At 34.5% G+C, this 23,863-nt stretch overlaps 1 protein-coding gene across 2 annotated transcripts in view; it reads right to left on the minus strand.

The window, feature by feature from the left end:
* The window catches only part of LOC149797352 (uncharacterized), a 65,191-nt gene extending 49,079 nt beyond the window's left edge, over positions 1–16,112 (minus strand). The window contains exons 1-5 of one of the 2 annotated variants that reach the window (XM_089962104.1): positions 16,040–16,102; positions 14,553–14,717; positions 8,967–9,116; positions 7,965–8,167; positions 644–783 (exon numbers count right to left, since the gene is read on the minus strand). In XM_089962104.1, the coding sequence (XP_089818230.1) occupies positions 644–783; positions 7,965–8,167; positions 8,967–9,100 (477 nt within the window). In that variant the 5' untranslated portion in view covers positions 9,101–9,116; positions 14,553–14,717; positions 16,040–16,102. Of the gene's footprint in view, positions 1–643; positions 784–7,964; positions 8,168–8,966; positions 9,117–14,552; positions 14,718–16,039 lie in introns of both variants that reach the window. The other variant, XM_089962103.1, reaches the window with a different exon arrangement.
* Positions 16,113–23,863: the final 7,751 nt, after the last annotated feature.

Consider the following 23,863-nt stretch of genomic DNA (forward strand, 5'->3'; position numbering starts at 1 on the left):
TACATTAGGACATTCAAGACTCCTGGTACAAGAGGACATTCTAGGCTCTTGGTGCATCGGGACATTCAAGACTACTGAATTCATTTGGAATATTCTATAATTTTGGACTTGTGATAGAGTATTTAGGATTATTTTAGATTTAATTTGCAATACTGTAAGTTTCTCTAAACTTTTCACTTTGTAACTTAAATAATTATTTGTTGATTTAACTAAACATGTTGGTTTCTCTTCTTTACGTCACATAGTTTAAGACCTTGAGACATGACAAAGCAAACAAAAAAATTATGAACTATGTAAATTTGAATGATTTATACTCATTCACTAGTAAAGACCTAACATCTGGAAACTACCTAAAGTTATTTCAGGCAGCATTAACAATTCTTTAAAAAACAAAGGTACACATGTAGAATTCATTTTTAAATATTAAAGCACTAATGAATAAAATATACTTAAATATATATATATATAAAAAAACATTATACTCTGTTAAGAATTTGCCAAAACTACAGCAATCTCCCCTCCCTCCAATGTGTTTATTTCCGGGATGTGACAATGATGTACAAATCTGTCACAGAATACACCCTCCTATTTTCATTGAAAATAACTGATAAAAATTTAAAAATAAAACTTTTCAAAAGCTTACCATTTTGAGCTGTTCAGTTTCTAGGGACTGCTCACATCTGTAGCCCTTTACTAGTGTAAGCAAGGCTTTGTTTTGGGATGTAGTGATGTTAGATGACTCAAACTTTCTAAACATCTTGAAGAGCACTTCTAAGGAAACGCCTGAAAAATAAAAGTTGAAACTCTCTCTCACTCTTTTTTATTGTTGTTTGAGAGAGAGAGAGAGAGAGAGAGAGACAGAGACAGAGAGACAGAGAGAGACAGACAGACAGACAAGCAGATAGAGACAGAAAGAGAGAGTATATTTATTGTAACCATTTGCAGCATGTACGCATACACACACATACAAATTTACACACATATATATACATATTTATACACACACACACACACACACATATATATACATGTATTAACTCTGAAATCAACATATGTAGATGCAGACTACGTATATATCCATGTATTTTACTACTAGATTCAATATTCACTTATTACAAGTTTTATATAGTAACTATTTTCTTTACTCATTTGACAATATTTCAATATTTACATTCTGTTATCATTTTAATTGTCAATCTGCTAATAAAACAAATAAATAGATTAGGAGACAAATAATACCTTAACAATTTACTGCATTAACACTGCTGAAATAACTCTACTATATCTATATATATATATATATATATATATATATATATATATATATATATATATATATATATGACAACCAAATAACAAAATAAATGTTGTCATATCTCCATCACTGCACATATGCTTAATTTTATATATAGAGGATCTCAAATGGATAATGATTTAATATTAAATTTATTAAACGAGTTGAATCATGTCCTGCTTTTGCAAGCAAAAACTAGACATTATTCAACGAGTTTCATAAATTTAATACTGAATTATTACCCATTTTAGATTCTTTGTATCACAGTTTTTATTTCAGTGGAAATTATTTAGATAGAAAGTTGAATAAGTTTGTTCATTCTGATAGACATTGCACCTTTCATTTGTTGTGCATAAAACAGTCCCAAACAAAGTTGAACTAGTATTAATGTTTAAAAGTAGATTATACTTTTCTTACAATCTGTAAGTCAAAGAACAAGCATCCTTCCGAATAAACAGAACATTTTACACAGACAAAACAGAACATTTTACACAAGAAAAAAACATTTTTCAACACAGAATGTCCAATGCTCATGTTGTCACGTTGTTTGATATAGTACCGGTTAGAATACAGTAGAGTAGATGGTCCATGTTTACGTAACCTAACATGTCACTTTCACAACTAAACATTACACTGTTGTAATATTCATTTGAAAGAAGGTTTCCTGGATGCATAAAGTCCAATATTTACTGTAATGTATTTGTGACCAGATATTTGCAGCATTTTGCTTGGAACAGCAGACTACAGAACACGTAAGCAAATTTCATTTTGAGATGGAATTGCAGCACATATTTACCATGTAAATATGCAGTGGTTGGATAAACTTCTGTCAGTTTGAAGACCGGTTTATGTCCACATTCTTCTGTGAACAGAGGTGAGATTTTTTATTCCTATAAGTTAACATTTAAACAACATTTATGTATCAGGTGGGTTCGATGCTTCAGGTTTACTGACCCCAACACCAGCTTACACATTTGCTATGAACTGAGCAATACCCATAGTTTTACTTGTTGTTGTTATTGTTTTTGTCTTGGGGTTTAATCCATTTTTCATGTTATGATATGTTATACATGACATAACAAGTCCCTGCAATTTCAGACAAATGAGACCATTTTTCCCCCAATTCTTTTTGTGAATGGAATCAAAAAGTGGCAGCCAAAATGTTCAATGACAACAAAATATTCCAGAAGGCAAGGTTAAAAAAGTTTTCCCACAATCACAGCCAATTAGTAAAGAGAATACTGCACAATACTGTTCATGGGCTTATTTGGATCAATCAGAACCACATAAAGTGATATGTTCACATGTTATAATATCAAAAATATGAAACTGCACATACTGTAGACAAAGTGTACTGACTGTGTGATAAACAGACATATCTGAACTTAATTCAAACTGTAGTTGTGATTTGATGTAAAAGTTGTTTTATTTGGGATTTTATAAACAAAAAGGTTTCAAGACCACAGCATCTTCCTAACTTTGATACAAGTACCATAAATATTTACTTAAAACTGCAACCTGCACAGACCCTGATTTGCCATTCCATAATGCACCGGCAGATATGGGTCTGTGCAATTTGTTAGGAGTAATCAGTTGAACAAACAATATAGAGGAGCATTATTCTAAAGCGGATTAGGATCTTTGTTATTTGCAATTGCACTTGACTTATGAGCAACTATTTACAGTATACAAGATGTAATATTAGATCTATATACATTTCAATTATCAACAGAAAGGTCTGATAATAAAAACAAGTGCTTCAGCCTAAAATGTCTGTGGTAAAGAGGCACAATCTTCACTTTCCATAAATATAAGACCATATACATCATGATCATGCATTTCTTATCATTCCATCAGTACTCAAAATATTCAAAGTATACTAAGAACAAATTTAAACTATGTAGTATTTGTAAGGAAAATTAAAGGGGTTTTGGGTTGGGGGTACTAATTGTAATCATGTAATATTTATCTACCCAAGTGTCATCGTACATGGGATATAAGGCAATAAATTGTATTGTAATAATGTAAAATTTACTTGTGATTAGGGGGAGGCTTGAGGAGCCAGACAGAAGAGCGCACTCTGTACCTAGTAACAGGGACCTTAAAATTGCTGCACAGTTTAGGGACTAGACTATTAATGATGCTGCCTGGCAAACTCCTGGCAAACTCCTGGCCCTTACAAAACTTCATGAGAGCTCGTTAACCATAGTTGAGTATGGTAGTAAATAAAGATATTTGCAGACCTGAGTGTCTCTCCAAATGAGAGAGAATTTTCTTGTCCTCTGAGCCCAAGGGCTTGGAACACAAATCCTGGGGAAGAAGGCAGCACATTATCAGTGAACCAGACCTCTTCATCCTCACTGCCTAAGTCAATGGGTGGGAGGTGGTGGGGGACAAAATGGGAGAAGGCATCGTTTCAGTTTCTTATTCGGTGAACTCACTAATCAACTAGGACTGACAGGATATCTTCATCCTGCTCTCACCCCTGGGATGCAGCCCTTTCCAGCCTATGAGGAGGAGACTTTGGAATAGGAGTATCCATGTCCCTCAACACCTCACATAGAGCAATGGGACTTTCCCTAGTAGCGTACCTGGCAGGAAGACTAGAACAATTCTTAACCTGCCTCAAGCATTTATGGGAAGAAGAATTCTCCATCTTTCCTGTCTGCCCCCACAAAATTAAATAATGTAGGTCTATGACTCACAACATTAGCACTCCTCTGTTGCCAAAACCTGTGTCCATGGCAACATAAATGGAAGGACAATTCACTTTCTTTACAACCTGTAACGGAGGTGCTGACTGAATGACCTTCCCAAGCTCGATTTGTGTATGCTGACTCACTCTTCCCAACAGGGTTAGTCACTAGCAGGCAAATGGGTTCAAAGGTCTCGACCTGATCACTGTCCCTGTACAAATGGGGGGGTAGCAAACTGATGCCTGGTACCTGGTGCCCAGTTGACAACAGGCCACCAAATAATGAATAGTCAGGTGACTCTGATCTGATAAAGAAGCTCTCCTCAACAAATATGTCCAGAAGGAAGAGGATGGCTAATGTGCAGTTCAATGCTCTCAACAGATTTTCGTAATGAGGAGTACTAGACTCTTCACTCATGGAACTCAGGAGTCCCCAGACTATTTCTTAGAGTCCCTGGCATAAACTCAGGAACCCCTCACTTACAAAAGGACAGAAAGGAAATGAAAAGTATGTGTTCATTATTTTAATAACATCACTCAAAAGAAAATACAATAAATGGAATGTTAGGTTTAAACATGATACATGGAAATTAGTAAATTTTCATAACTACAATAACTTACACAAAAAATAAACCACAACAATAAATATTTTAACAATCTGTTCAATCCCAAAAATGTTGAATTAGAATGCAGCATAGTTTTCTCTGCAAGTAGAATAGCATCTCCATTCCCACCAAAGAAACTTACACGAGTCAACACCTGGCATTACACTATACTGTATACAGAAATGTAAATTACCATAATTAAATGAAACAAAAAATAAAAAGATGCATCTGTGCAAAGAAAAATGAACACAAAAGTGTCAATGCACTTTTCTGCACTCTTTGAAAAAGTCCCTACTGATACTGTAGTGCTTTATAGAAATCACATGTACTTAACTAGCAGTTATTATTATTATTATTATTATTATTATTAATATTATTATTATTATTATATTGTTATTATTGTAAGAACATCTTTTACTACATAAGGGCCCACCCATCATGGTGCCAGTTTGCAGCAAAATCTCCTTATTTTGTTGGCATTATTCATAAGAACAAGAACTCCCTCTTGAAAGGTTTTAAAAGATTTATTTCTTTTATCGAAATTTCACTTCTGGCAGATTTTTGCATTTTTTTTCTTTCTAATACACTTTGATCAAGAAACTCCCCATGTTTGTTAATGTTTGCCAACACATACACTTTGACCAAGAAACTCCCCATGTTTGTTAATATTTGCCAACACATACACTTTGATCAAGAAACTCCCCATGTTTGTTAATATTTGCCAACACATACACTTTGACCAAGAAACTCCCCATGTTTGTTAACGTTTGCCAACACAGACACTTTGATCAAGAAACTCCCCATATTTGTTAATATTTGCCAACATATACACTTTGACCAAGAAACTCCCCATGTTTGTTAATGTTTGCCAACACATACACTTTGACCAAGAAACTCCCCATGTTTGTTAATATTTGCCAACACATACACTTTGATCAAGAAACTCCCCATGTTTGTTAATATTTGCCAACACATACACTTTGACGAAGAAACTCCCCATGTTTGTTAATGTTTGCCAACACAGACACTTTGATCAAGAAACTCCCCATGTTTGTTTATATTTGCCAACACATACACTTTGACCAAGAAACTCCCCATGTTTGTTAATGTTTGCCAACACATACACTTTGACCAAGAAACTCCCCATGTTTGTTAATGTTTGCCAACACATACACTTTGATCAAGAAACTCCCCATGTTTGGTAATATTTGCCAACATATACACTTTGATCAAGAAACTCCCCATGTTTGTTAATATTTGCCAACACATACACTTTGATCAAGAAACTCCCCATGTTTGTTAATATTTGCCAACACATACACTTTGACCAAGAAACTCCCCACGTTTGTTAATGTTTGCCAACACATACACTTTGATCAAGAAACTCCCCACGTTTGTTAATGTTTGCCAACGCATACACTTTGACCAAGAAACTCCCCATGTTTGTTAATGTTTGCCAACACATACACTTTGACCAAGAAACTCCCCATGTTTGTTAATGTTTGCCAACACATACACTTTGACCAAGAAACTCCCCATGTTTGTTAATATTTGCCAACACATACACTTTGACCAAGAAACTCCCCATGTTTGTTAATATTTGCCAACACATACACTTTGATCAAGAAACTCCCCATGTTTGTTAATGTTTGCCAACACATACACTTTGACCAAGAAACTCCCCATGTTTGTTAATGTTTGCCAACACATACACTTTGATCAAGAAACTCCCCATGTTTGTTAATATTTGCCAACATATACACTTTGACCAAGAAACTCCCCATGTTTGTTAATATTTGCCAACACATACACTTTGACCAAGAAACTCCCCATGTTTGTTAATGTTTACCAACACATAAGAGAATATGTTGCAATCTCTGATAGCTGCCAGATTTGCAGAGTACCGATAGGTGCCATCACTAACATACAATACTATGTCAATGTATGACTTGTGGTCAATAATTGTGAGTCAAGAAGTAATAAGGATATTCAAAGTTATTTATGTCTAGATTTGATGCAACTAGATGCTCTTATAAATGGGATTAAAGAATAATTTCCTTTAGGGAAGATCTGGAATGATCTGTGATAATTACTATGTACTCAATAGATGACATTTCTAGTGAGTTTTACAATATAAAAGTTTAATGTCTGTACTTGTATTTCAAATTACATCACCCTTTCTTGATCCCTTGAACACCCAAACATCAGTTAGAACAATAACATTCACCTGTAATCATCACACCCATGACATTTTCCTTAAATGTACATACAATAAGGATCACCTAGAATACCTGAGAAAAGTTGGTTGAAAAATTCTCATTGTTTTCTGTTTGATTACAAATTTCAATATAATAAAATTATCTAACTTTACACATGATAATAAAAGCTGTCAAACTGGGACAATCACATTTCTTCCAAGTGAGAACTTAAAAAAGTAATAAAACCATATCAACCAAATTAATGACGAAAGGGCATTAATATATTTCTTGTTAAAATGGAAGGTTCTAACACAAATATTTATTTAAATATGGTTAGTTTTAAAAACAAAAATATTAATTTTCCATGTGGAATTTGTTTTTATTAAATTCTTAAAATAAGTTATTATCTGTTTTTAGTTTTGCTAATTAATTGTTCTAAAGTATAAAAGGTGTACTTGGAGAGGGGGAGAATCACCTAGCTTATTCTTTCCTCAGGGGAAAAACTTTCATCTGGATGGGGTAAAATTGGCTAGCCAGTTTCCCCATAGGAAAGGATTGGCTAGCTGATTCTTTCCCCTGTGAAATTTTCAAACAGGGAGAAATTTGACTACTACACTGGGGTTGGTGAGGTGCATTAGAGGGAGAAATGAAGTGTCCTTTGTGAACTTCATGCATATTTAACCTGGAAGCTCAGGTAACTGAGACCCCTATATAGATGGGCCAACAACATGGAGGACAGACTTGGTCTGTGTTCTTTCGAGTTCTGGATTTCTAGAACATTTGATCTAATGAGAGGATGTAATTTTCTTTAAAGGATGTATGCAATTTTTTCCCAGAAAGGCAAACAATGCAACTGTAAAAGGTAATGAATTACTGATATTACAGACAGATTTTTTTACAAGATTTCTTTAGCAACTGGCATACTCTAAATTAGAAAAGGTTAAAGAGGTTGAGGAAATGAAGCAGGCCTTTTCAAGGAAGGTAAGGGTGTCTCTCTTTGAAGCAGGCCTTTTCAAGGAAGGTAAGAATGTCTCTCTTTATCTATATAAATAAAACACTGAGAATTAATATTACCAATGATGAAGGTGGGTTAGTAGTTATTTTGGAGCAAGACACAAAAGGTTATGCTGCATTATTTGCTTCAACATCTCCAAAACTTGTCCATATTTTACCTTCATCATCTGAGCTGTCCTCTTCCTCTTCACTGCCATGTGCCCTACTCACTGTTCTACTAAAGACTTCTGACTGGTCCTCATGTTGGCATTCACAGGAAGTGCAAGCAAGGGGACCCTCGGATGGCCAGTTTTGGGTGTAGCTGTCCAGTCGGGATAGCACATCCTGGATACTCTCTTGATCTGGGTCAAATTCTCCAGTACTACAAAATCACAGCAAACTAAATACTTAAAATCAGTAACATATCAAGATATTACTACCCATGTCTTCCACATTAGTACCCAATGACAAAATTTATAGCATCTGAACTGACCAATGGTTTGACCTATATTACATGAAAATTTAATTCTCATTTCTATTATACATGTACTTTTCAGCAACTTTCAAGTATAAAAACTGATTTATAAATGAAATTATTACACATTCAGAATTCAAGGAAAAACTAGATTTTCAAACAACTCAAGGTAACAACCATTAAACTTGGAAACAACTCAAGGTAACAACCATTAAACTTGGAAACAACTCAAGGTAACAACCATTAAACTTGGAAAATTAATACAAATGATGACCTCAGTGCAAAAGCAGTTGTTAAAAATGCTAAAGACAGCCTAAGACAAAACATTAGAACTTTTTTTTACAAGAAATGTTACTGAATTTATCTCATTTAAATAAGGCATCTCTACTTCCATTTCATTTAAAGAAATAAATCTCTCAGAATATGCTTTTTTGTATGAAAGGTAAAATCACAAACCATTACATAAATTCTTAAGTGGCTCTTGAACATTAAACATACATTTTTATCCTAACGGTAGCAAACAGATTCATTTTAAAAAATGCATTTTTTCTTGTTCCACTTCTTAAAATTGCTAGAGATCTAGTCTGTGGCATGGGTTTGCTGTAAATTCTGAAAGCTGACAATGATGATGACACCATCAAATGCTGTTGATATAGTGTTTGCATATCTGTTAAATTCACATTTGCACATCCATTCCCAGTCCTACCTGCTACTTGGTCTTGTATTGGCTTGAGAAGGAGGTGCTGTAGGGGCTACATACTCTCCAATAATGGCTAACTTTGTCTCTTTAGACCCCTCGTATGTGTTCTTGCCTCTCCGAGTCTGAGCATGATAGGCCATTGCTAAACATATTTAACTACAAAAAAAAATTGTTTTTACTTCATCTGAAAGTGCAAATCGCAAAAATCATATCACTAACATGAAAGAAACAAGAGTCTCTTGTAGGGGATGATTCTCTACTGTCGAAAAGAATTTCCATGAATTCAAGATAAGACCATTTCTTCTCTTTAACTGTTGAGTGTTGAAACCATCCATGCAATTCTTAAGAGATATGCTGCTGTGGCCTTATTACATGTAATATCAGCAGCATTTTCATTTAGGACAAACTAGATGTCATTAGAAGACTTTGGTGAAAACCACATGCAAATATGACCATCACTTCAGGAGAAGAAGTGACTACAAGATTTTCAATATGGAGTAACAATAATAAAGGGTTTTTTCAACCTTGACAAGAAAGCAAAAAAATTAATGTATGCACTGTGACAATTACTGCCAAAATATCCAAACCTGAACCTTGAAATATACTTTATACTAGAGATTTTGTTTGAGATGTGCCACAATACAGGCTGTTGTGTATGTAAATGTGTTACAATGTGAGAATCAGGTATTCTGTTGTTTCTGGTTAGGTTTATTTCAATACATCAATCAAGCAGATACACCATGAATCAGCTGTTGGATTATGGTAGTGTGTTAATTAATTGAACCTATTTCTTGTAACATGATAATTTCTGTGATGAAATGTATAAACATGTATTTACTAGTATTCTGTCCAACAGAATACAGGAATTAAACTACACAAATCCATGATTTGATAATGGTAATACGTTAATTGAAAGTTATGTTCTAATTGGTTCAATTATGGTAGTATGTTAATAAAATATTATGTTCTAGTTGGTTCAATTATGGTCATATGTTAATTAAATGTTATGTTCTAATTAGTTCAATTATGGTCATATGTTAATTGAATGTTATGTTCTAATTGGTTCAATTATGGTTATATGTTATTTAAATGTTACGTTCTAACTGGTTCAATTATGGTCATATGTTAATTAAATGTTATGTTCTAATTGGTTCAATTATGGTCATATGTTAATTAAATGTTACGTTCTAATTGGTTCAAATATGGTCATATGTTAATTAAAAGTTATGTTCTAATGAATAGATTTCTTGTATATATTCATGCTAAATGTTTCTTCTCCTTTACATAAATCAGTAAATATTTCCATAACATGTGTATGTTCTATTTATTGGAATACATGTATATCAATTAAACACACACACACCATGAATCCACATTAGATTATGATAATGTCTTAATAAATTGGTATATTTCAATGAACACATGTCTTATCCCATTTCTTGTTTCTCACAGAGTTCTTAATGACAAATGCAGGTGAGTCTGTCACTATTTTTTGGGAATGAACAAGTTTGTCACTATTTTTTGGGAATGAACAAGTTTGATATAATTATTTTGACACTTTTGTCTGTCCTGTAGTAGAGTGATTTCTGGCATATGTCTAGTCCAGATAAATTTGTCATTATTTATTATGTACTATGTACATAAAGTAATTAATGCGGTTAATTAATTAGATTATTATTTTTGAAAATCTTGATCTTGATTTTGTAAATTGGAATCTACTGTCATATCAACAAAAGCAGTGTATAAATACATGTTTCACTATTGTCAAATATTTGGAAAGCTGTTAACCATAAACCTATACATTTTGACAATCAGATAATTATTCAATCATACTAATAGTAATTTAATTAAATGATATGCAATATTTTTTTTAAATACCCAAAATTATATCATTAACAGTATATGTAAATATATAGTATAGTGTAATTTGATAGTTTTCACTCGCATCCAGTGCAATATGATTTGCAATTTATCATGCCTATCCAATCAAGTATGACAGAGTGACATCATTACATAAATTATGCTAAAAATTGGTAACAAGTTTGTAATTCGTACTCATATCACTTAAATCAAAGTTTATTTTGATAAGCATCATTATTCAAACAAATAAAAATCATAATTTTGGTGTGTATACCAATATATATTTCAGTTTTTTAGCCTATTTTGTTTCTAAAGTATATGGCACACAGGTCATTTATGCACAGTTACTAATCTTAAATATAAATTGTCATTTTAAAATACAATACTAATTTTGCTTAACCAAAGTCCATTTAATCCTGATTACTGAATGATGTGCGCCTTAACTGTCCTCAAGAAACTTCCAGACAAACAAAATTGACCACTATGGATTTGTACAATGGTGCCCAGGGACTTAAATGGATCAAGAAAAGAACACACTGAGTCTAAAATTCACATTATAGGGTAGTGCAAATTTGTTTATTAACATGCATACCTTTCATTGTGACATCACATTTCACAACATTTTATCCAAATTGTACTGGATAATACCTTTAGATTAATCTCATCCAAAAATGTCCATATACACAAATATTGATTGCTATATGTACTTCTTAGGACAAGTAAATAATGATCTTTCAAAGGAATATGGATGTATGAAAATCCAAATAAAGTGAATAACTGCCATTTAAACAAATGAAGGAAACAAATTCTAACAAATGACACCATTTCTGCAATAATCAGAACTGAACACCAACATGACCAGCATGAATTTTATTTACTGTAAGAACCGGGTTGCAACATGTTGTTGACCTTAGCGATTTTCATTTTTGAAATTTTTGGTCACATTTAAGGTGCAGAGCATTCAACAATGAAGACTGAATAGACTTTAATTAAATTATTTTAATATTAAATTTTGAAAAACAATTAACATTTCATTTAATTTGTGCAAATGCACCTATCTGACCACATGGACATACATTTTAATAACTGCCCCTAAACACAGACCAGGAGGATAATGAGAAGAAAAAAAATGGCTGTTATCATTTACATTTGCAAATGAATATTCAATCTAAGATTGGCAGGGGTGTTGTCTACAGTAACCCATTTTTGTTCATCCTATTTTATAGGCGGAAAAAGAAGAAACTCAACAATGAGTACACTGCTGTTGGGCATTTCTGCGCACATAAGGTTTCCATCACCAATATTGAAGTAAAATGCATACCAAATTCAACCGATTAAAGAAAATAAAATCTTGTCAACTTCAAAATATCTGGAGTAAAAGTCTACTGTCAAGACATAGTTGTAATTATTCCACATAAATAAATCTGTTCCAACCATTTGCCATGGTGCAGTTTGTTGTGTAGAAAACAATGGTTCTTTTTTATTTGACTTTCTATATTCCTGGCAAGTAGAACGATTCAAAACAATGTTTGCAATTTGTGCATTCATGCCAGGTCAATACATAATGTCTCTTGCTCTTTGCTTTGTCTTCTCAATGCCCATATGACTTTTGAGCAACTCTTTTTGCATTTCTTTCTGAAGAGCATCTTGTATTACAATCTTCTCTCCTTGTAGAACTAATCCATCCATTTCTGAAAGTTCATCTCTGCAGTTCCAGAAATGTCTGATTTCAAAGGGTATGAGATGTTTATCATTTGGCCATCCCTTTTGAATCATATCTCATAATTTGGTCATTTTATTATCATGTTTAGTTACAGTCTTTATTGCTTCTAACTGTGTATCTGCAATCTGTATATCTGACATGATCATGTGCACAAAGCACTCAATTTCACTAGCCATGTTCATCTCAGATGTGTTCGTCTGTCTGTATGCTCTCGACAATGTATCTACTACAATCAACTCTTTTCCTGGACAATACATTATGTCAAAACTGTTCTTCTGCAGTATTAAAAGCATTCTCTGAAGTCTAGGCAGTGCGGCAGATAGAGGTTTCTTGAGGATTGATTCCAGAGGTTTATGATCCGATTCACCTTGTACTTGACGACCATAAGTATATTGATTAAATATTTCTAGACCAAATAACACAGCAAGCAGTTCTTTACTGATCTGTGCATACCTTGTTTCTGCATCTGTCAAAGATCTTGATGCAAATGCTATGGGTTTGCCTGACTGCATCAGCACTGCTCCAAGTCCTGATTTTGATGCATCACAGCTAACAATGACAGGCTTCTTAACATCAAAGTGTTTCAACACAGGTTCTTTGCTTAGAATCTGTTTGATATCTTCAAATGCATGTTTCTGTGCTGCTTCCCAAACAAATTCAGTGACACTTTTCAAAAGTGCCCTGATTGGCTCTGTCATTGTAGACATATTTGGGATAAATTTCACTAGGTAGTTGACTCTACCCAGTAATCATTCAATTCCTTTCTTGTCCATTGGAGCGGGCATTTCTGAGATTACTATTACTTTTTCTGGGTCAGGTTTAATACCTGATGATATCAATATGTGTCCCACGTAGCAAACTTCTGTTAGTCCAAATTGGCATTTTTCCAAATTCAGTGTCAGATTCATTTCCTGGCATCTCTTTAAAACATGTTACAGTTTTCCATCATGATCTTCCTTTGAAGTTCCCCAACCAATTATGTCATCTATATCAGTCTCCACCCCAGGCAAGTCCTGAAAACACTGTGCCATGCGTTTCTGAAACACTTCTTGAGCAGATTTAATACCAAAATGCATTCTCAGGTAGCAATATCTACCAAACGGGGTGTTAAATGTTGTCAATAAATGGCTTTCTTCATCCATGGGTATTTGCCAGTAACCATGATTGGCATCTAATTTGGAGAAAACCTTAGCTCCAGCCATCCTTGTGGTTATATCTTCAACTGTAGGAAGTTGATAATACTATCACTTGATAGCTTGATTCCAATTTCTTGGATCTAGACAAATTTGTAGCTTTCCTGACTTGGGTTTTTCAACAACTACTAATGAACTTACCAATTCTGTTGGTTCATCTACTTTCCGTATCACATTTTTCTGTTCCATCTCATCCAAAGTTGAAAAAAGTGGTTCTCATAAAGCTGTAGGGACTGTCCTTGGTGGATTTATGACAGGTTTCACAGTCTTGTCAATTGCAATATGATATTTTTGTTTCATGCATCATAGATCCTTGAACACACTGGGAAATTCTTTCATCCTTATTCCTGTGAACTACTTGTATTAAATGCAAATCTTGAGATGCTTTGAACCCAGGAATAGGCGGTTGGTTTGTTTTGAAATATAAAAATTAAGTTCTTGATTCATGCAGTTTTAATTTGCATTTGCCTATGACAATTAGTTTGTCACCAGAGTAGCTTGTGAGACAGGTCTTGGTTGGTTTTTCTTCAATGTTGTCAATGTTCATCGTGTCAAAAATGTGATTTGGAATGATGTTTACTTGTGAGCCAATATCAATATTAAATATGACAGCAGAATCATGAAGAGTAAGACTGACATAGCATTGTTTATGACTGATTTCAGTGTTTGCCTTTGTTACTGTTCCTACAAAAGATGTTTCTTCCTCTTCACTTGAATATTCTTGCATGCCATGCACCTGTTTTGTCTGGCAGCATTTCAAAAAATTATGCTGTTTTCTACACGTGTAACAAGTTTTTCCATAGGCTTGACACCTACCTTTTGCATGTAAATAATCTGGAATCTGATTTCATGTATGTTGTGTCCGCTTTCTCTGGTTGTGCAATTTTCTTTTCTTTTTTCTTCATTTTCATACTATGAACTTCTGATGCAGCCGCTTCATTTTGCATAATTTGAATCTGCTTTTCGGATTCTTTGTCTGCTCTGCAAGTAGACAGTGCTTTTTGTAATGTCAGTTGATCTTCTCGTAAAAGTCTTTCTTTTACTTTTTCATAATTAATCCCACAACAATTATATCTCTAATCATTTCATCCTGTAGATTTTCAGATTTGCAGTTCTCTGCAATCAATTTAAGTTCAGTTATATATTGGTCTATGGTTTCATTCTTTTGTTGGATTCTTGTATTGAATCTGTGCCTTTCTACATAATGTTCTGCTTCGGACTGCAATAGTCCACAAACTTCTTGATAAGTGGAGCAATTTTTTCAGCTTCATTGGCCTCTAATGTAGATGTGTTGTAAATGTATGTACCATCCCGACCAATAATATATAGGAAAGCACTGAATATTTCTTTGTCTTCTTTATCTGCAAGCGCAACATCTAAGTAAAACTGCATAGTCTGCTTCCACCTCCTCCAAGATTTTGCTAGATGGAGGGAACTGAAGTTCATTTCAGGTGGCTGATTTTTTCCATTATGTCACAATTAACACATAAACTTGTGCATCCAAATTACAGTATTCATATGGAGATATACTTCTTATTGGTATAAATCTAACTTATACCAAAACCTTCACTTCTGACACCATGTTATGTTTTGCTAAATAACACAAAACATGGTTTGGACTAACTACTTTAATGGCTAGGTTACTACTGACTAAAACAGAAAACACACCCACACTAGTTTCTCACACTAATGTTAGCATAATGCATATAGGGTTACAACTGAGTGACAGCCTGGAGCTGACGACCTCCTGTGACCTGTAACTGTCAGATCTTTTGTAGCAACAGAATGTTAATAATGTATATTACCACAATTCTAACAGATACATACTAACATAGTAAATAGGATTTTCTGGGTTGCAAATACAAGAAGGAAATGGAGTGGTTCTTCATGATAACATTTTGAAATTACATTTTCATGTGAATTTAGTGTTGAACTGTGGAATATGTTTGTACACCTTATGAATGTGGGATAAGTTTGTACACTTTATGAATATCGCTTCCTTAATTAAAGGACGATCGTTCTTTATTGACACAAACTGGATATTCGACCAAAAAGCAATATGTGATCCAATGTTACAGGAATGTCCTATCGTTGCGCAGAATTACCTGACGCGCAGAATTGACTGCCGTGGTATGTCTCAGGGCCAGTGACAGTGTCAAAATTTGAAGTGGGTTAAGTAAGTTTGGTCTGCATATATTTTCGGCAGGTAATAAGGGAAAATATTTTCAAAACGATTTGGAGTATATTGTGACTACTGAACTATAAGGTCGGGTGTATTCTACTTCTTTTTATTAAATGCCTACCTCCGAAAAGCTTAATATGGGCCCAGATCAGTTAAGGTAGTCTTAGACGCCCGCCATGTGTAAACAAATCCCTAAGGGAAATAACTCCAAAAAACAATCGCAATAAGGGCGAGTGATTGTTTGGTTACTTCGGGTTCTGCTCCGATCGGAACATCGCTCGAACATTTCCGTAAACATTGAAAAATAACCTCTGAATTTATAGAAAATCACACTAGTTTCGATGTGTTTTGTGGCTCGCGTCACATAAGTTACGTGTTTTTAAATAGAAATCATCTGACATCAATAATACTGCTTTTCAAAAAGTATCTTCTCTTACACAACTTCACTCACTACAATGTAAATCAAAGAAAGAAGTAAAGATATCATTCCTTTTGTTGTTGAATATAATCTTACCTAATATAGGTAAGATTATCAATTAATATTGGGATTTATTACAAGTATCGTGTAATGTAAGTGCTAATTCGCTACATAAAAGCAAACCCACATTTGCTCATAAAAGGACTGAGAATCTTAAGATTTCCTAATTAATTCTGAACATGAATAGGTGTGTGTGTGTGTGTGTGTGATCTTCAAATGTGCAGCTGATTATTGTCATTTGTACCTTATGTACGTGTCAAACAACTACAGGTATACAGATGAGTGAACCATGCATTGAAATGCGCTTACACACCTGTAAAATACACGCTCCACATATATCATGGTGATGCCTATATAAACGTAAATATAATGTGCTTTTACAGACAGTACTAGATCAACGCTTATTGTAATAGGGTTTTAACGAGTATTGATAATTGTTTTGTTGTAAAATGTAGGACATTGATGCTAGCTACAAATTAAAATCATTTTCTGGCTCAAGGTTGTTGAGGGAACAGAACATTCCATCTAAACACCATTTGTCACTAAATGAAACAAAAGTCTGTGAAAAATCTATTATTAGTCTGTATTTTAACCTGGATATAAAAGTGGACAATGTAGTGTTGCTATGACTTGTTCGTGGTCGTAGTAAGGCCTGTAGCGTTAAACGCAACTGTTATGTTGGCACTCCATGACTCCGTTCCAGAATACACAGGTAAAGAGTTGGGCAGAGGCGTAGCTGGGGGGGGGGGGGGGCAGGGGGGTACATATGTCCCCGGGCGCCAAGGTACAGGGGCGCCAAAATGAGGCTTACAACGTTACATTATAATAAGTAAACAAGGGTAATATTCAAAAATGTGATTAAACGGGGAGGGGGCTGGGGCGCCAATTTTATAGTTCGTCCCCGGGCGCAAAATATCATAGCTACGCCTCTGGGGGGGGGGGGCGGGTGCGTCACCCTGTTTTTCATTCTCTAAAGGTTATGGTTTGTTTTCATGAATCCCTGCCTCCCAAATGTGAATTTTGTGGGGTTTAGGGGTTGGAGGTGGGGTTTTTTTTAAATATTTTTTTTTTTTTTTTTTTTTTTTTTTGTACAGGGTTGTTCTTGGGTTCGTTTCCTCATATTGATGAGTTGTCCCTACATCCAGGTCCTGAGATGTACTCTGTCCCCGCCCGGTACGCAGGTCGGTTTCCATTCTCAGGTCAATACTTGACATACTTATATTCCGTTGCTATAAAGACACAACAAATCTCCATCTGTGTTAAGTTCTTGTTTTTAACGAGAATTATGTTTATTTTACTATAACCTAAATTATATAACTAAACACTCAGCCCGCCAAGCCGTATCCTGTGGCCCGCAAAATGATTGGCGTCACAATGTATCATGAGAGCTAACAAAGGTGGTGCGGCCCTTGGGCCATCGAAAATGCCCTCATGCAGCCCTCAGGGTGGTTTAAAGTTTCAAACACCTGCTTTATATTAACATAGTTTAAAGAACATAACACATTTTGTATTTACTAGTTAACTACTGATAGATAAATTGAAAACAAATGTAAATTTTGAAATATAATGTACATCTTCAACATTTTATCAAGTCAAAATATATATATATATAAATAATACATTCTACATGATAAAAAATTGTCAAAACTGTTTATCTCTGTTAATTCATAAAGTTTCAATATGGTTATCAATATAGATATTTGTATATGTATGGTCCCGTTTTATGTATTTTTATTATTTAACTGTCATTTATCCATACTGTATATGCATTTTTCAATGCCAGTTATTCATTTAAAGTTATAACAAGAACGTATAATAACAATTTTAAGCTGTGACGTCATCTTGTTATGTCATGTTTATATCATTGATCGACTAGAAACAGGGCGTATTTAATGACGTAATGATAATATTGAATTCAGTTTGAATTTAGTCTGAAGAAGCAATATAGCAAAACTGGTCACACCTTCCACGTGCTGGTGTTGTTTATTTTAATATCTACCACATGCGTTACGACATCAAAGGCCGACATTATTCCGAATGTGACTTTGTCTCCTTCCGTCACCAAATTATTCCATGTAAACCAGAGTGGTTTAGAATATAGTTCTCAATGACGTCAAAATTATATCCTAGATTTCCTAAACTTCACAAAGTTCCGGTGTTTTTATAACCGATCAGTCACTTATTTAGCGGCTATGATGCAGACACTTTCGCTAGCGAATGTTCCCCTGTGATAACCCTATCTACACCTTGGCGTATCAAGCAGAAAGTTCTGTGCTTCGAGACTGTGAATTTCATTGAAAGCGGCGGCAGGCCACCGCATCCAATCAAAATTAAGTTGTTAAAATTTGAACACTGTTCCAACATGATCGAGACAAGGGTAGCACACAACGTTAATGGACTCATAAATACGCAATTTTCCAGTGCCGGTCCATGTTTACACAAATACCTTTCACTCAAATACACCTGTAATGGCTTCACCCTGTTACATAGTCATACTATCGATGTTAAACGCCCAAAAGTATCAATTTTAAGTCATTTGCCCCCACCATTTTCGGCAGCAGGCTATTGTTTATAGTACAAGTCACATGGGTCATGTATGCGCATTTACTCATTTTAAATTAAATATAAATTGTTCTTTTAAAATTTAACACTATTTTTTATAAACAAAGTTTATTCAGTTCCGATTATTGAATATTACTCACCTTAACTGTCACCAAGAAACTTCCAGACGAAAATTATATATCGCTATGGACTTCTACAATGGTGGCCATATACTAAACTTGGGTCAAAAAAAGAGCGCGTCGAGTGGAATCATCGCAATCTAGGTTAGTATGAATTTGTTTATCAATATGCGTAGCTTTCATTTTGACATCACAGCGCGCGACATTCAATCCGGATGGTACTGGATCACACATTTAGGTTCATTTCGTCCAAAAATGTCTATGTACTTTAACATTGATTTTGCCGTTTGCACCTATCGGGGTGCCTAAATAATGACCTTCCAAAGGAATGTGGATGTATACAAATCCAAATGAAGTGAATACTTGCCGCTTTAAGGTATGTAGAAACAAATTATAAAAAATGACACCCATTACTGAAATAATCAGTGTTGAATGCCTATATGACCCATGTGACTTGTGCTATAGTTGGCATCGCATACTAAATAATAATAATAATAATAATAATGAGGACTTTGTATAGCGCCTAATCTTTAGAAGCTCTAAGCGCTTTACAACTTTAGACAACACCTATAAGATAAGAAACATATTATTATTACAAAAACAAACAGCATGAAATTAGAAAAACATTTTTAAAAAAATTTAAAACAAACATGCTGAGAATATTTCAGGTAGGAAACATTATTAGGTCTTTAAGTTTGTTCTTGCTGTCGAAATAAGTGAGTTTTGAGAGCCCTCTTGAATGTGATCACTGTGTCTTTGTGTCTAAGTTTAGTGGGCAATTCATTCCACGTTGCTGGGCCCTGGTGTGCAAAAGAACGCTGTCCATATGACTTTGTTTTCATACTTGGAATAATGAGTATACAATTGTCAGAAGAGGAGCGTAAGTATCTTGCTGGTGTGTACACATGGGTGAGGTCAGATAGGTATGTTGGACTAGAGTCCGCCAGTGAAACGTAGCACAGAGAACAAATTTTATGTTTGATTCTGGATCGAATGGATAGCCAGTGTAGGGTACAGAGCAGCGGGGAGGTGTGCTCTGATCGTGGTACATTAAGTATGATCCGAGCAGCTGTGCTTTGAACTTTCTGAAGTTTCTGGAGTAGATATTGAGATGAACCAGACAGAATTGAGTTACAATAGTCCAGTCTTGAAAGTACTAATGAACACACAAGTGTTTTAGTGGTATCAGCTGAAAGATATTTGCGAACTGAGCTGATGGTCTGAGCTCAAGATATGCAGCCTTGCATATTGCTCATGACATGTTGGTGCAATGTGAGAGTACTGTCCAGAGTAACACCTAGGTTTCGTACTGATTGTGTGAATTTAATGTTTAAGAGAGGCAACTCAACAAATCAAATAGATGTCGCTAGGACAAATCAACAATATATAAATATATCTGTTCGATCCGCCAAGGTAAAGATAGGGTTATCATACTGGAAATTTGGCTAGCGAGCATGTGATGCAGTGCTAGGTTTCTACATCGACTTAACGGAAAAGGCCGATTAGTTCCACTCTGCGATAGTAAATAGTACGTACTAAGAGATGGATTGGTTCAAGATGAAGCTGTTAGCATTGGGAACATGCAGAGCAGATAGAATGTTGGCATACCTCTATGTTACTTTGGTGTAATATTACTGAAATTTCTTTATATGTAGTAATTATAGTCCAATTATACTAAATTTAGCAATTATTAAAATAAGTCAAATTTAATTTTCTAAGAGTAGACTGTACAAGCTGCTGAAAGTACATTTAATGAATTGTAAAGTATATAAAAATTAAACATAAAGAAAAACAAACAAACCAACAAGTTATCTGTTATTTACCTTTGAAGTCCAGAATGTCAAGATGACAAAGAGGAGATAGCAGTGTTTTGATCGACACCCATACTGAGTAAGACCAAACTGCATAATGTATGACACAAAAAATACCCATAAATCATACACCAAAATAAAAGCCAGTAAAAGATAACGATACCCGGTCGTTTCAATCCAATCATTCCAAAAAATGTCCTGAACCATATGTTAAAAAAAAATAAATAAATATAGTATATACATGCTTGGCTATATTTATGTACCTCTTAAAACTCACTAATTTCGACTGCAAGAACAAACTTAAAGACCTAATAATGTTTCCTACCTTAAATATTTTCAGCATGTTTTATGTTTTCCAATTTCATGTTGTTTTTTTTTTGTTGTTGTTGTAATCATATCATTATATATGTTTTTTATTTTATAGGTGTTGTCTAATGTTGTAAAGTGCTTAGAGCTTCTAAAGAGTAGGCACTATACAAAGTCCTCATTATCATTATTATTACCTGAGAAATGGGTGAACTCAGTACGTCCGTTACATGACTATATGACTCTTGCTGTGTTTGGATGCATGCAAAAACGTTATAATTTGTGACGTCATAATGTTTACCCATACGTATCACACCGAGCGTGATACTTGTCTAGCACTTTTTTGTTGAATACCTCCCTGCATGTCCCATTCACTGTGGCCGAGTTGCTGGTTTTATCGTACGTCATGTACGATAGTGTAAGCCAGTGCTGTCCAACCCGCGGCCCTCGGTCCGATTTTAAATGGCCCGCCAGAGCTCGAGCAGCTATATAATTTTCAGTTTTCTGATGCGGTCATCGGCTTCAAGAAAAACATTTTTCAGTGGCCCATGGAGTCAAAAAGGTTGGACGGCACTGGTGTAAGCTGTTCAAGACATTTGAAATCAGGACAGGCCGCTTCGACTCGCTCGAATGAGTTCTCTGTCATGCGCAAAGATGCACCAGTTGCACCCGATAGGATTTCCGTGCATTACATTAACTCTTTTTCCTCTTATTGAAGAAGAAATTGTATGACATCCACTAAAGGCATGTTAAGGGCAAAAGCACGAGACTCCTCCTTTTCAGCTGATGGTGTTGATATGGTAATGATTGAAACATTTGCCCATCCCAAATCCAACCAGCATGTAATGTTTAGGATACGACGACAGGAAGTCCAACGTCTGGCCAATTAAAGTGACAATACTATATGTTTCTGTTGTGCAGACAATAAGTTTGTTGTTGCTCATCTCTAGCGAGTGACAAAGATGGACCAAGCTTTAATATTTGCCTCTTCCTGTGTACCTTCCCCAACTGTCTGACATTAATTTTGGAGATAACAGTTATACCTGGCTACAACAAAGACCCAAAATGTGCATTCTCGTCATCAAGATATAATTCATGACATAATTGTCACTTAGATCTCCAAATAGTGTACAGATGAAAATAGTTTGCTTAATGTCAGAAATACATATCGTTTGCAAAGATAAAAGCTATTGTCGATGAATTTGTGTTAGTTTAATAAAACAGAATAAAACAACAATAAGAACAACAAAATAGCCAAAACAACTTTTGATGGATTTGCTTGAATGAAAATTGTTAATAGCTGATTCGGATTATTTGTATTTCTGAGTTGATTATATTTGTGTTGAGACAGAAAACGTATGTAGTGATATCAAGGATGATATTAAGTTCTATGATATTTGTGACTATCCAAAGGATATCATATTTCGTATTCCGCATTTAAAGGAAAAAAAATTATTGATGTTTGTTATGGCTGTTCAAGTTAGAGAGGGTTGTGGGTCAAGATAAACAAAAATAAAAGATTTTTTTTTAAAAATTCCTTTTAAAGCAGTTACAGACAAAAAGACAGATTGAAAGTAATTTAAATAAATAGGTGTTAATGACCCTTTCTACAGAGGGATACAGATAACAGATTGAACATTAGCCTGACAAATAAAGATAGAAACATAATAGTTTGTAAGGAATGCACGTAACGGATGGGTCGGTGGTTCTTTCTGGGTTTTTCACGGGTTCTTCCTCCACCATTAATACTGGCCGCCACGTATAGCCTATCTTGTGCTGAAAATGGCGTTAAACCCTATAACAACAACAACAACAAAAAAAAAGTCCCACCACGGATTATTATATTATGAGTTCTTTAAGTTCACATTTGCATTCTTAGAGCATAATTGATTTTAACTAAGTATTTTGAGTGTTGAATGTTTGTTAACTTTATATATATATATATATATATATATATATATATATATATATATATATATATATATATATATATATATATATATATATATATATATATATATATATATATAGTCTGCGTCTACATATATTCTGTTAATTTCAGTGTTAATACCTTGTTAGAAGTTAAGTAATTTAAGATCATTACCTTGTATGCAATTCATCATCAGGACTGCTTCTCAAATCAAGCCAGATGTCATTTAAACCAGGGTACAAATTATCAGTAGTGTGTTACTGATATATGTTTGTTTTTTTGTTCTTTCATTTCTTAAATACTTCTGTGGGGTGTTTTTGTAGACATTTGCATCAAATGCTATGCCACAAACTTGTTCTGTAGATCTTCAGTGGTCCCTAATAGTTTCTTTTATTGTTGAGTTATGCAAGTTTTCTCTGCTATTTTTGCACATTATTAACTCACCCTTTAAGCTCGTTCTGGGAGAACTAATACCGAGGTTAGTTAAGACAGTATTGGCTGGTATGTCGATGATTGTCTCCCTTGCGATGTAGTCATTACCTGATATGAACTATTTTGCGATTAATTCAGGAGTATCGTACTTTAGGCAATGATTTCAAGTTCATAGTCTTGATTATCCCCTTCTATCCCTTCATAGTCTTGATTGTCCCCTTTTGTCACTTCAGATGTCCTTGCACGTGATATGCCAAGTACTAGGAATAATACAAAGACACAGCAAAAGATGTTACGATTCAAAAGT

The sequence above is a fragment of the Sinohyriopsis cumingii genome, chromosome 6, assembly GCF_028554795.1.
Source record: "Sinohyriopsis cumingii isolate HCF-2022 chromosome 6, ASM2855479v2, whole genome shotgun sequence".
Taxonomy (NCBI): domain Eukaryota; kingdom Metazoa; phylum Mollusca; class Bivalvia; order Unionida; family Unionidae; genus Sinohyriopsis; species Sinohyriopsis cumingii.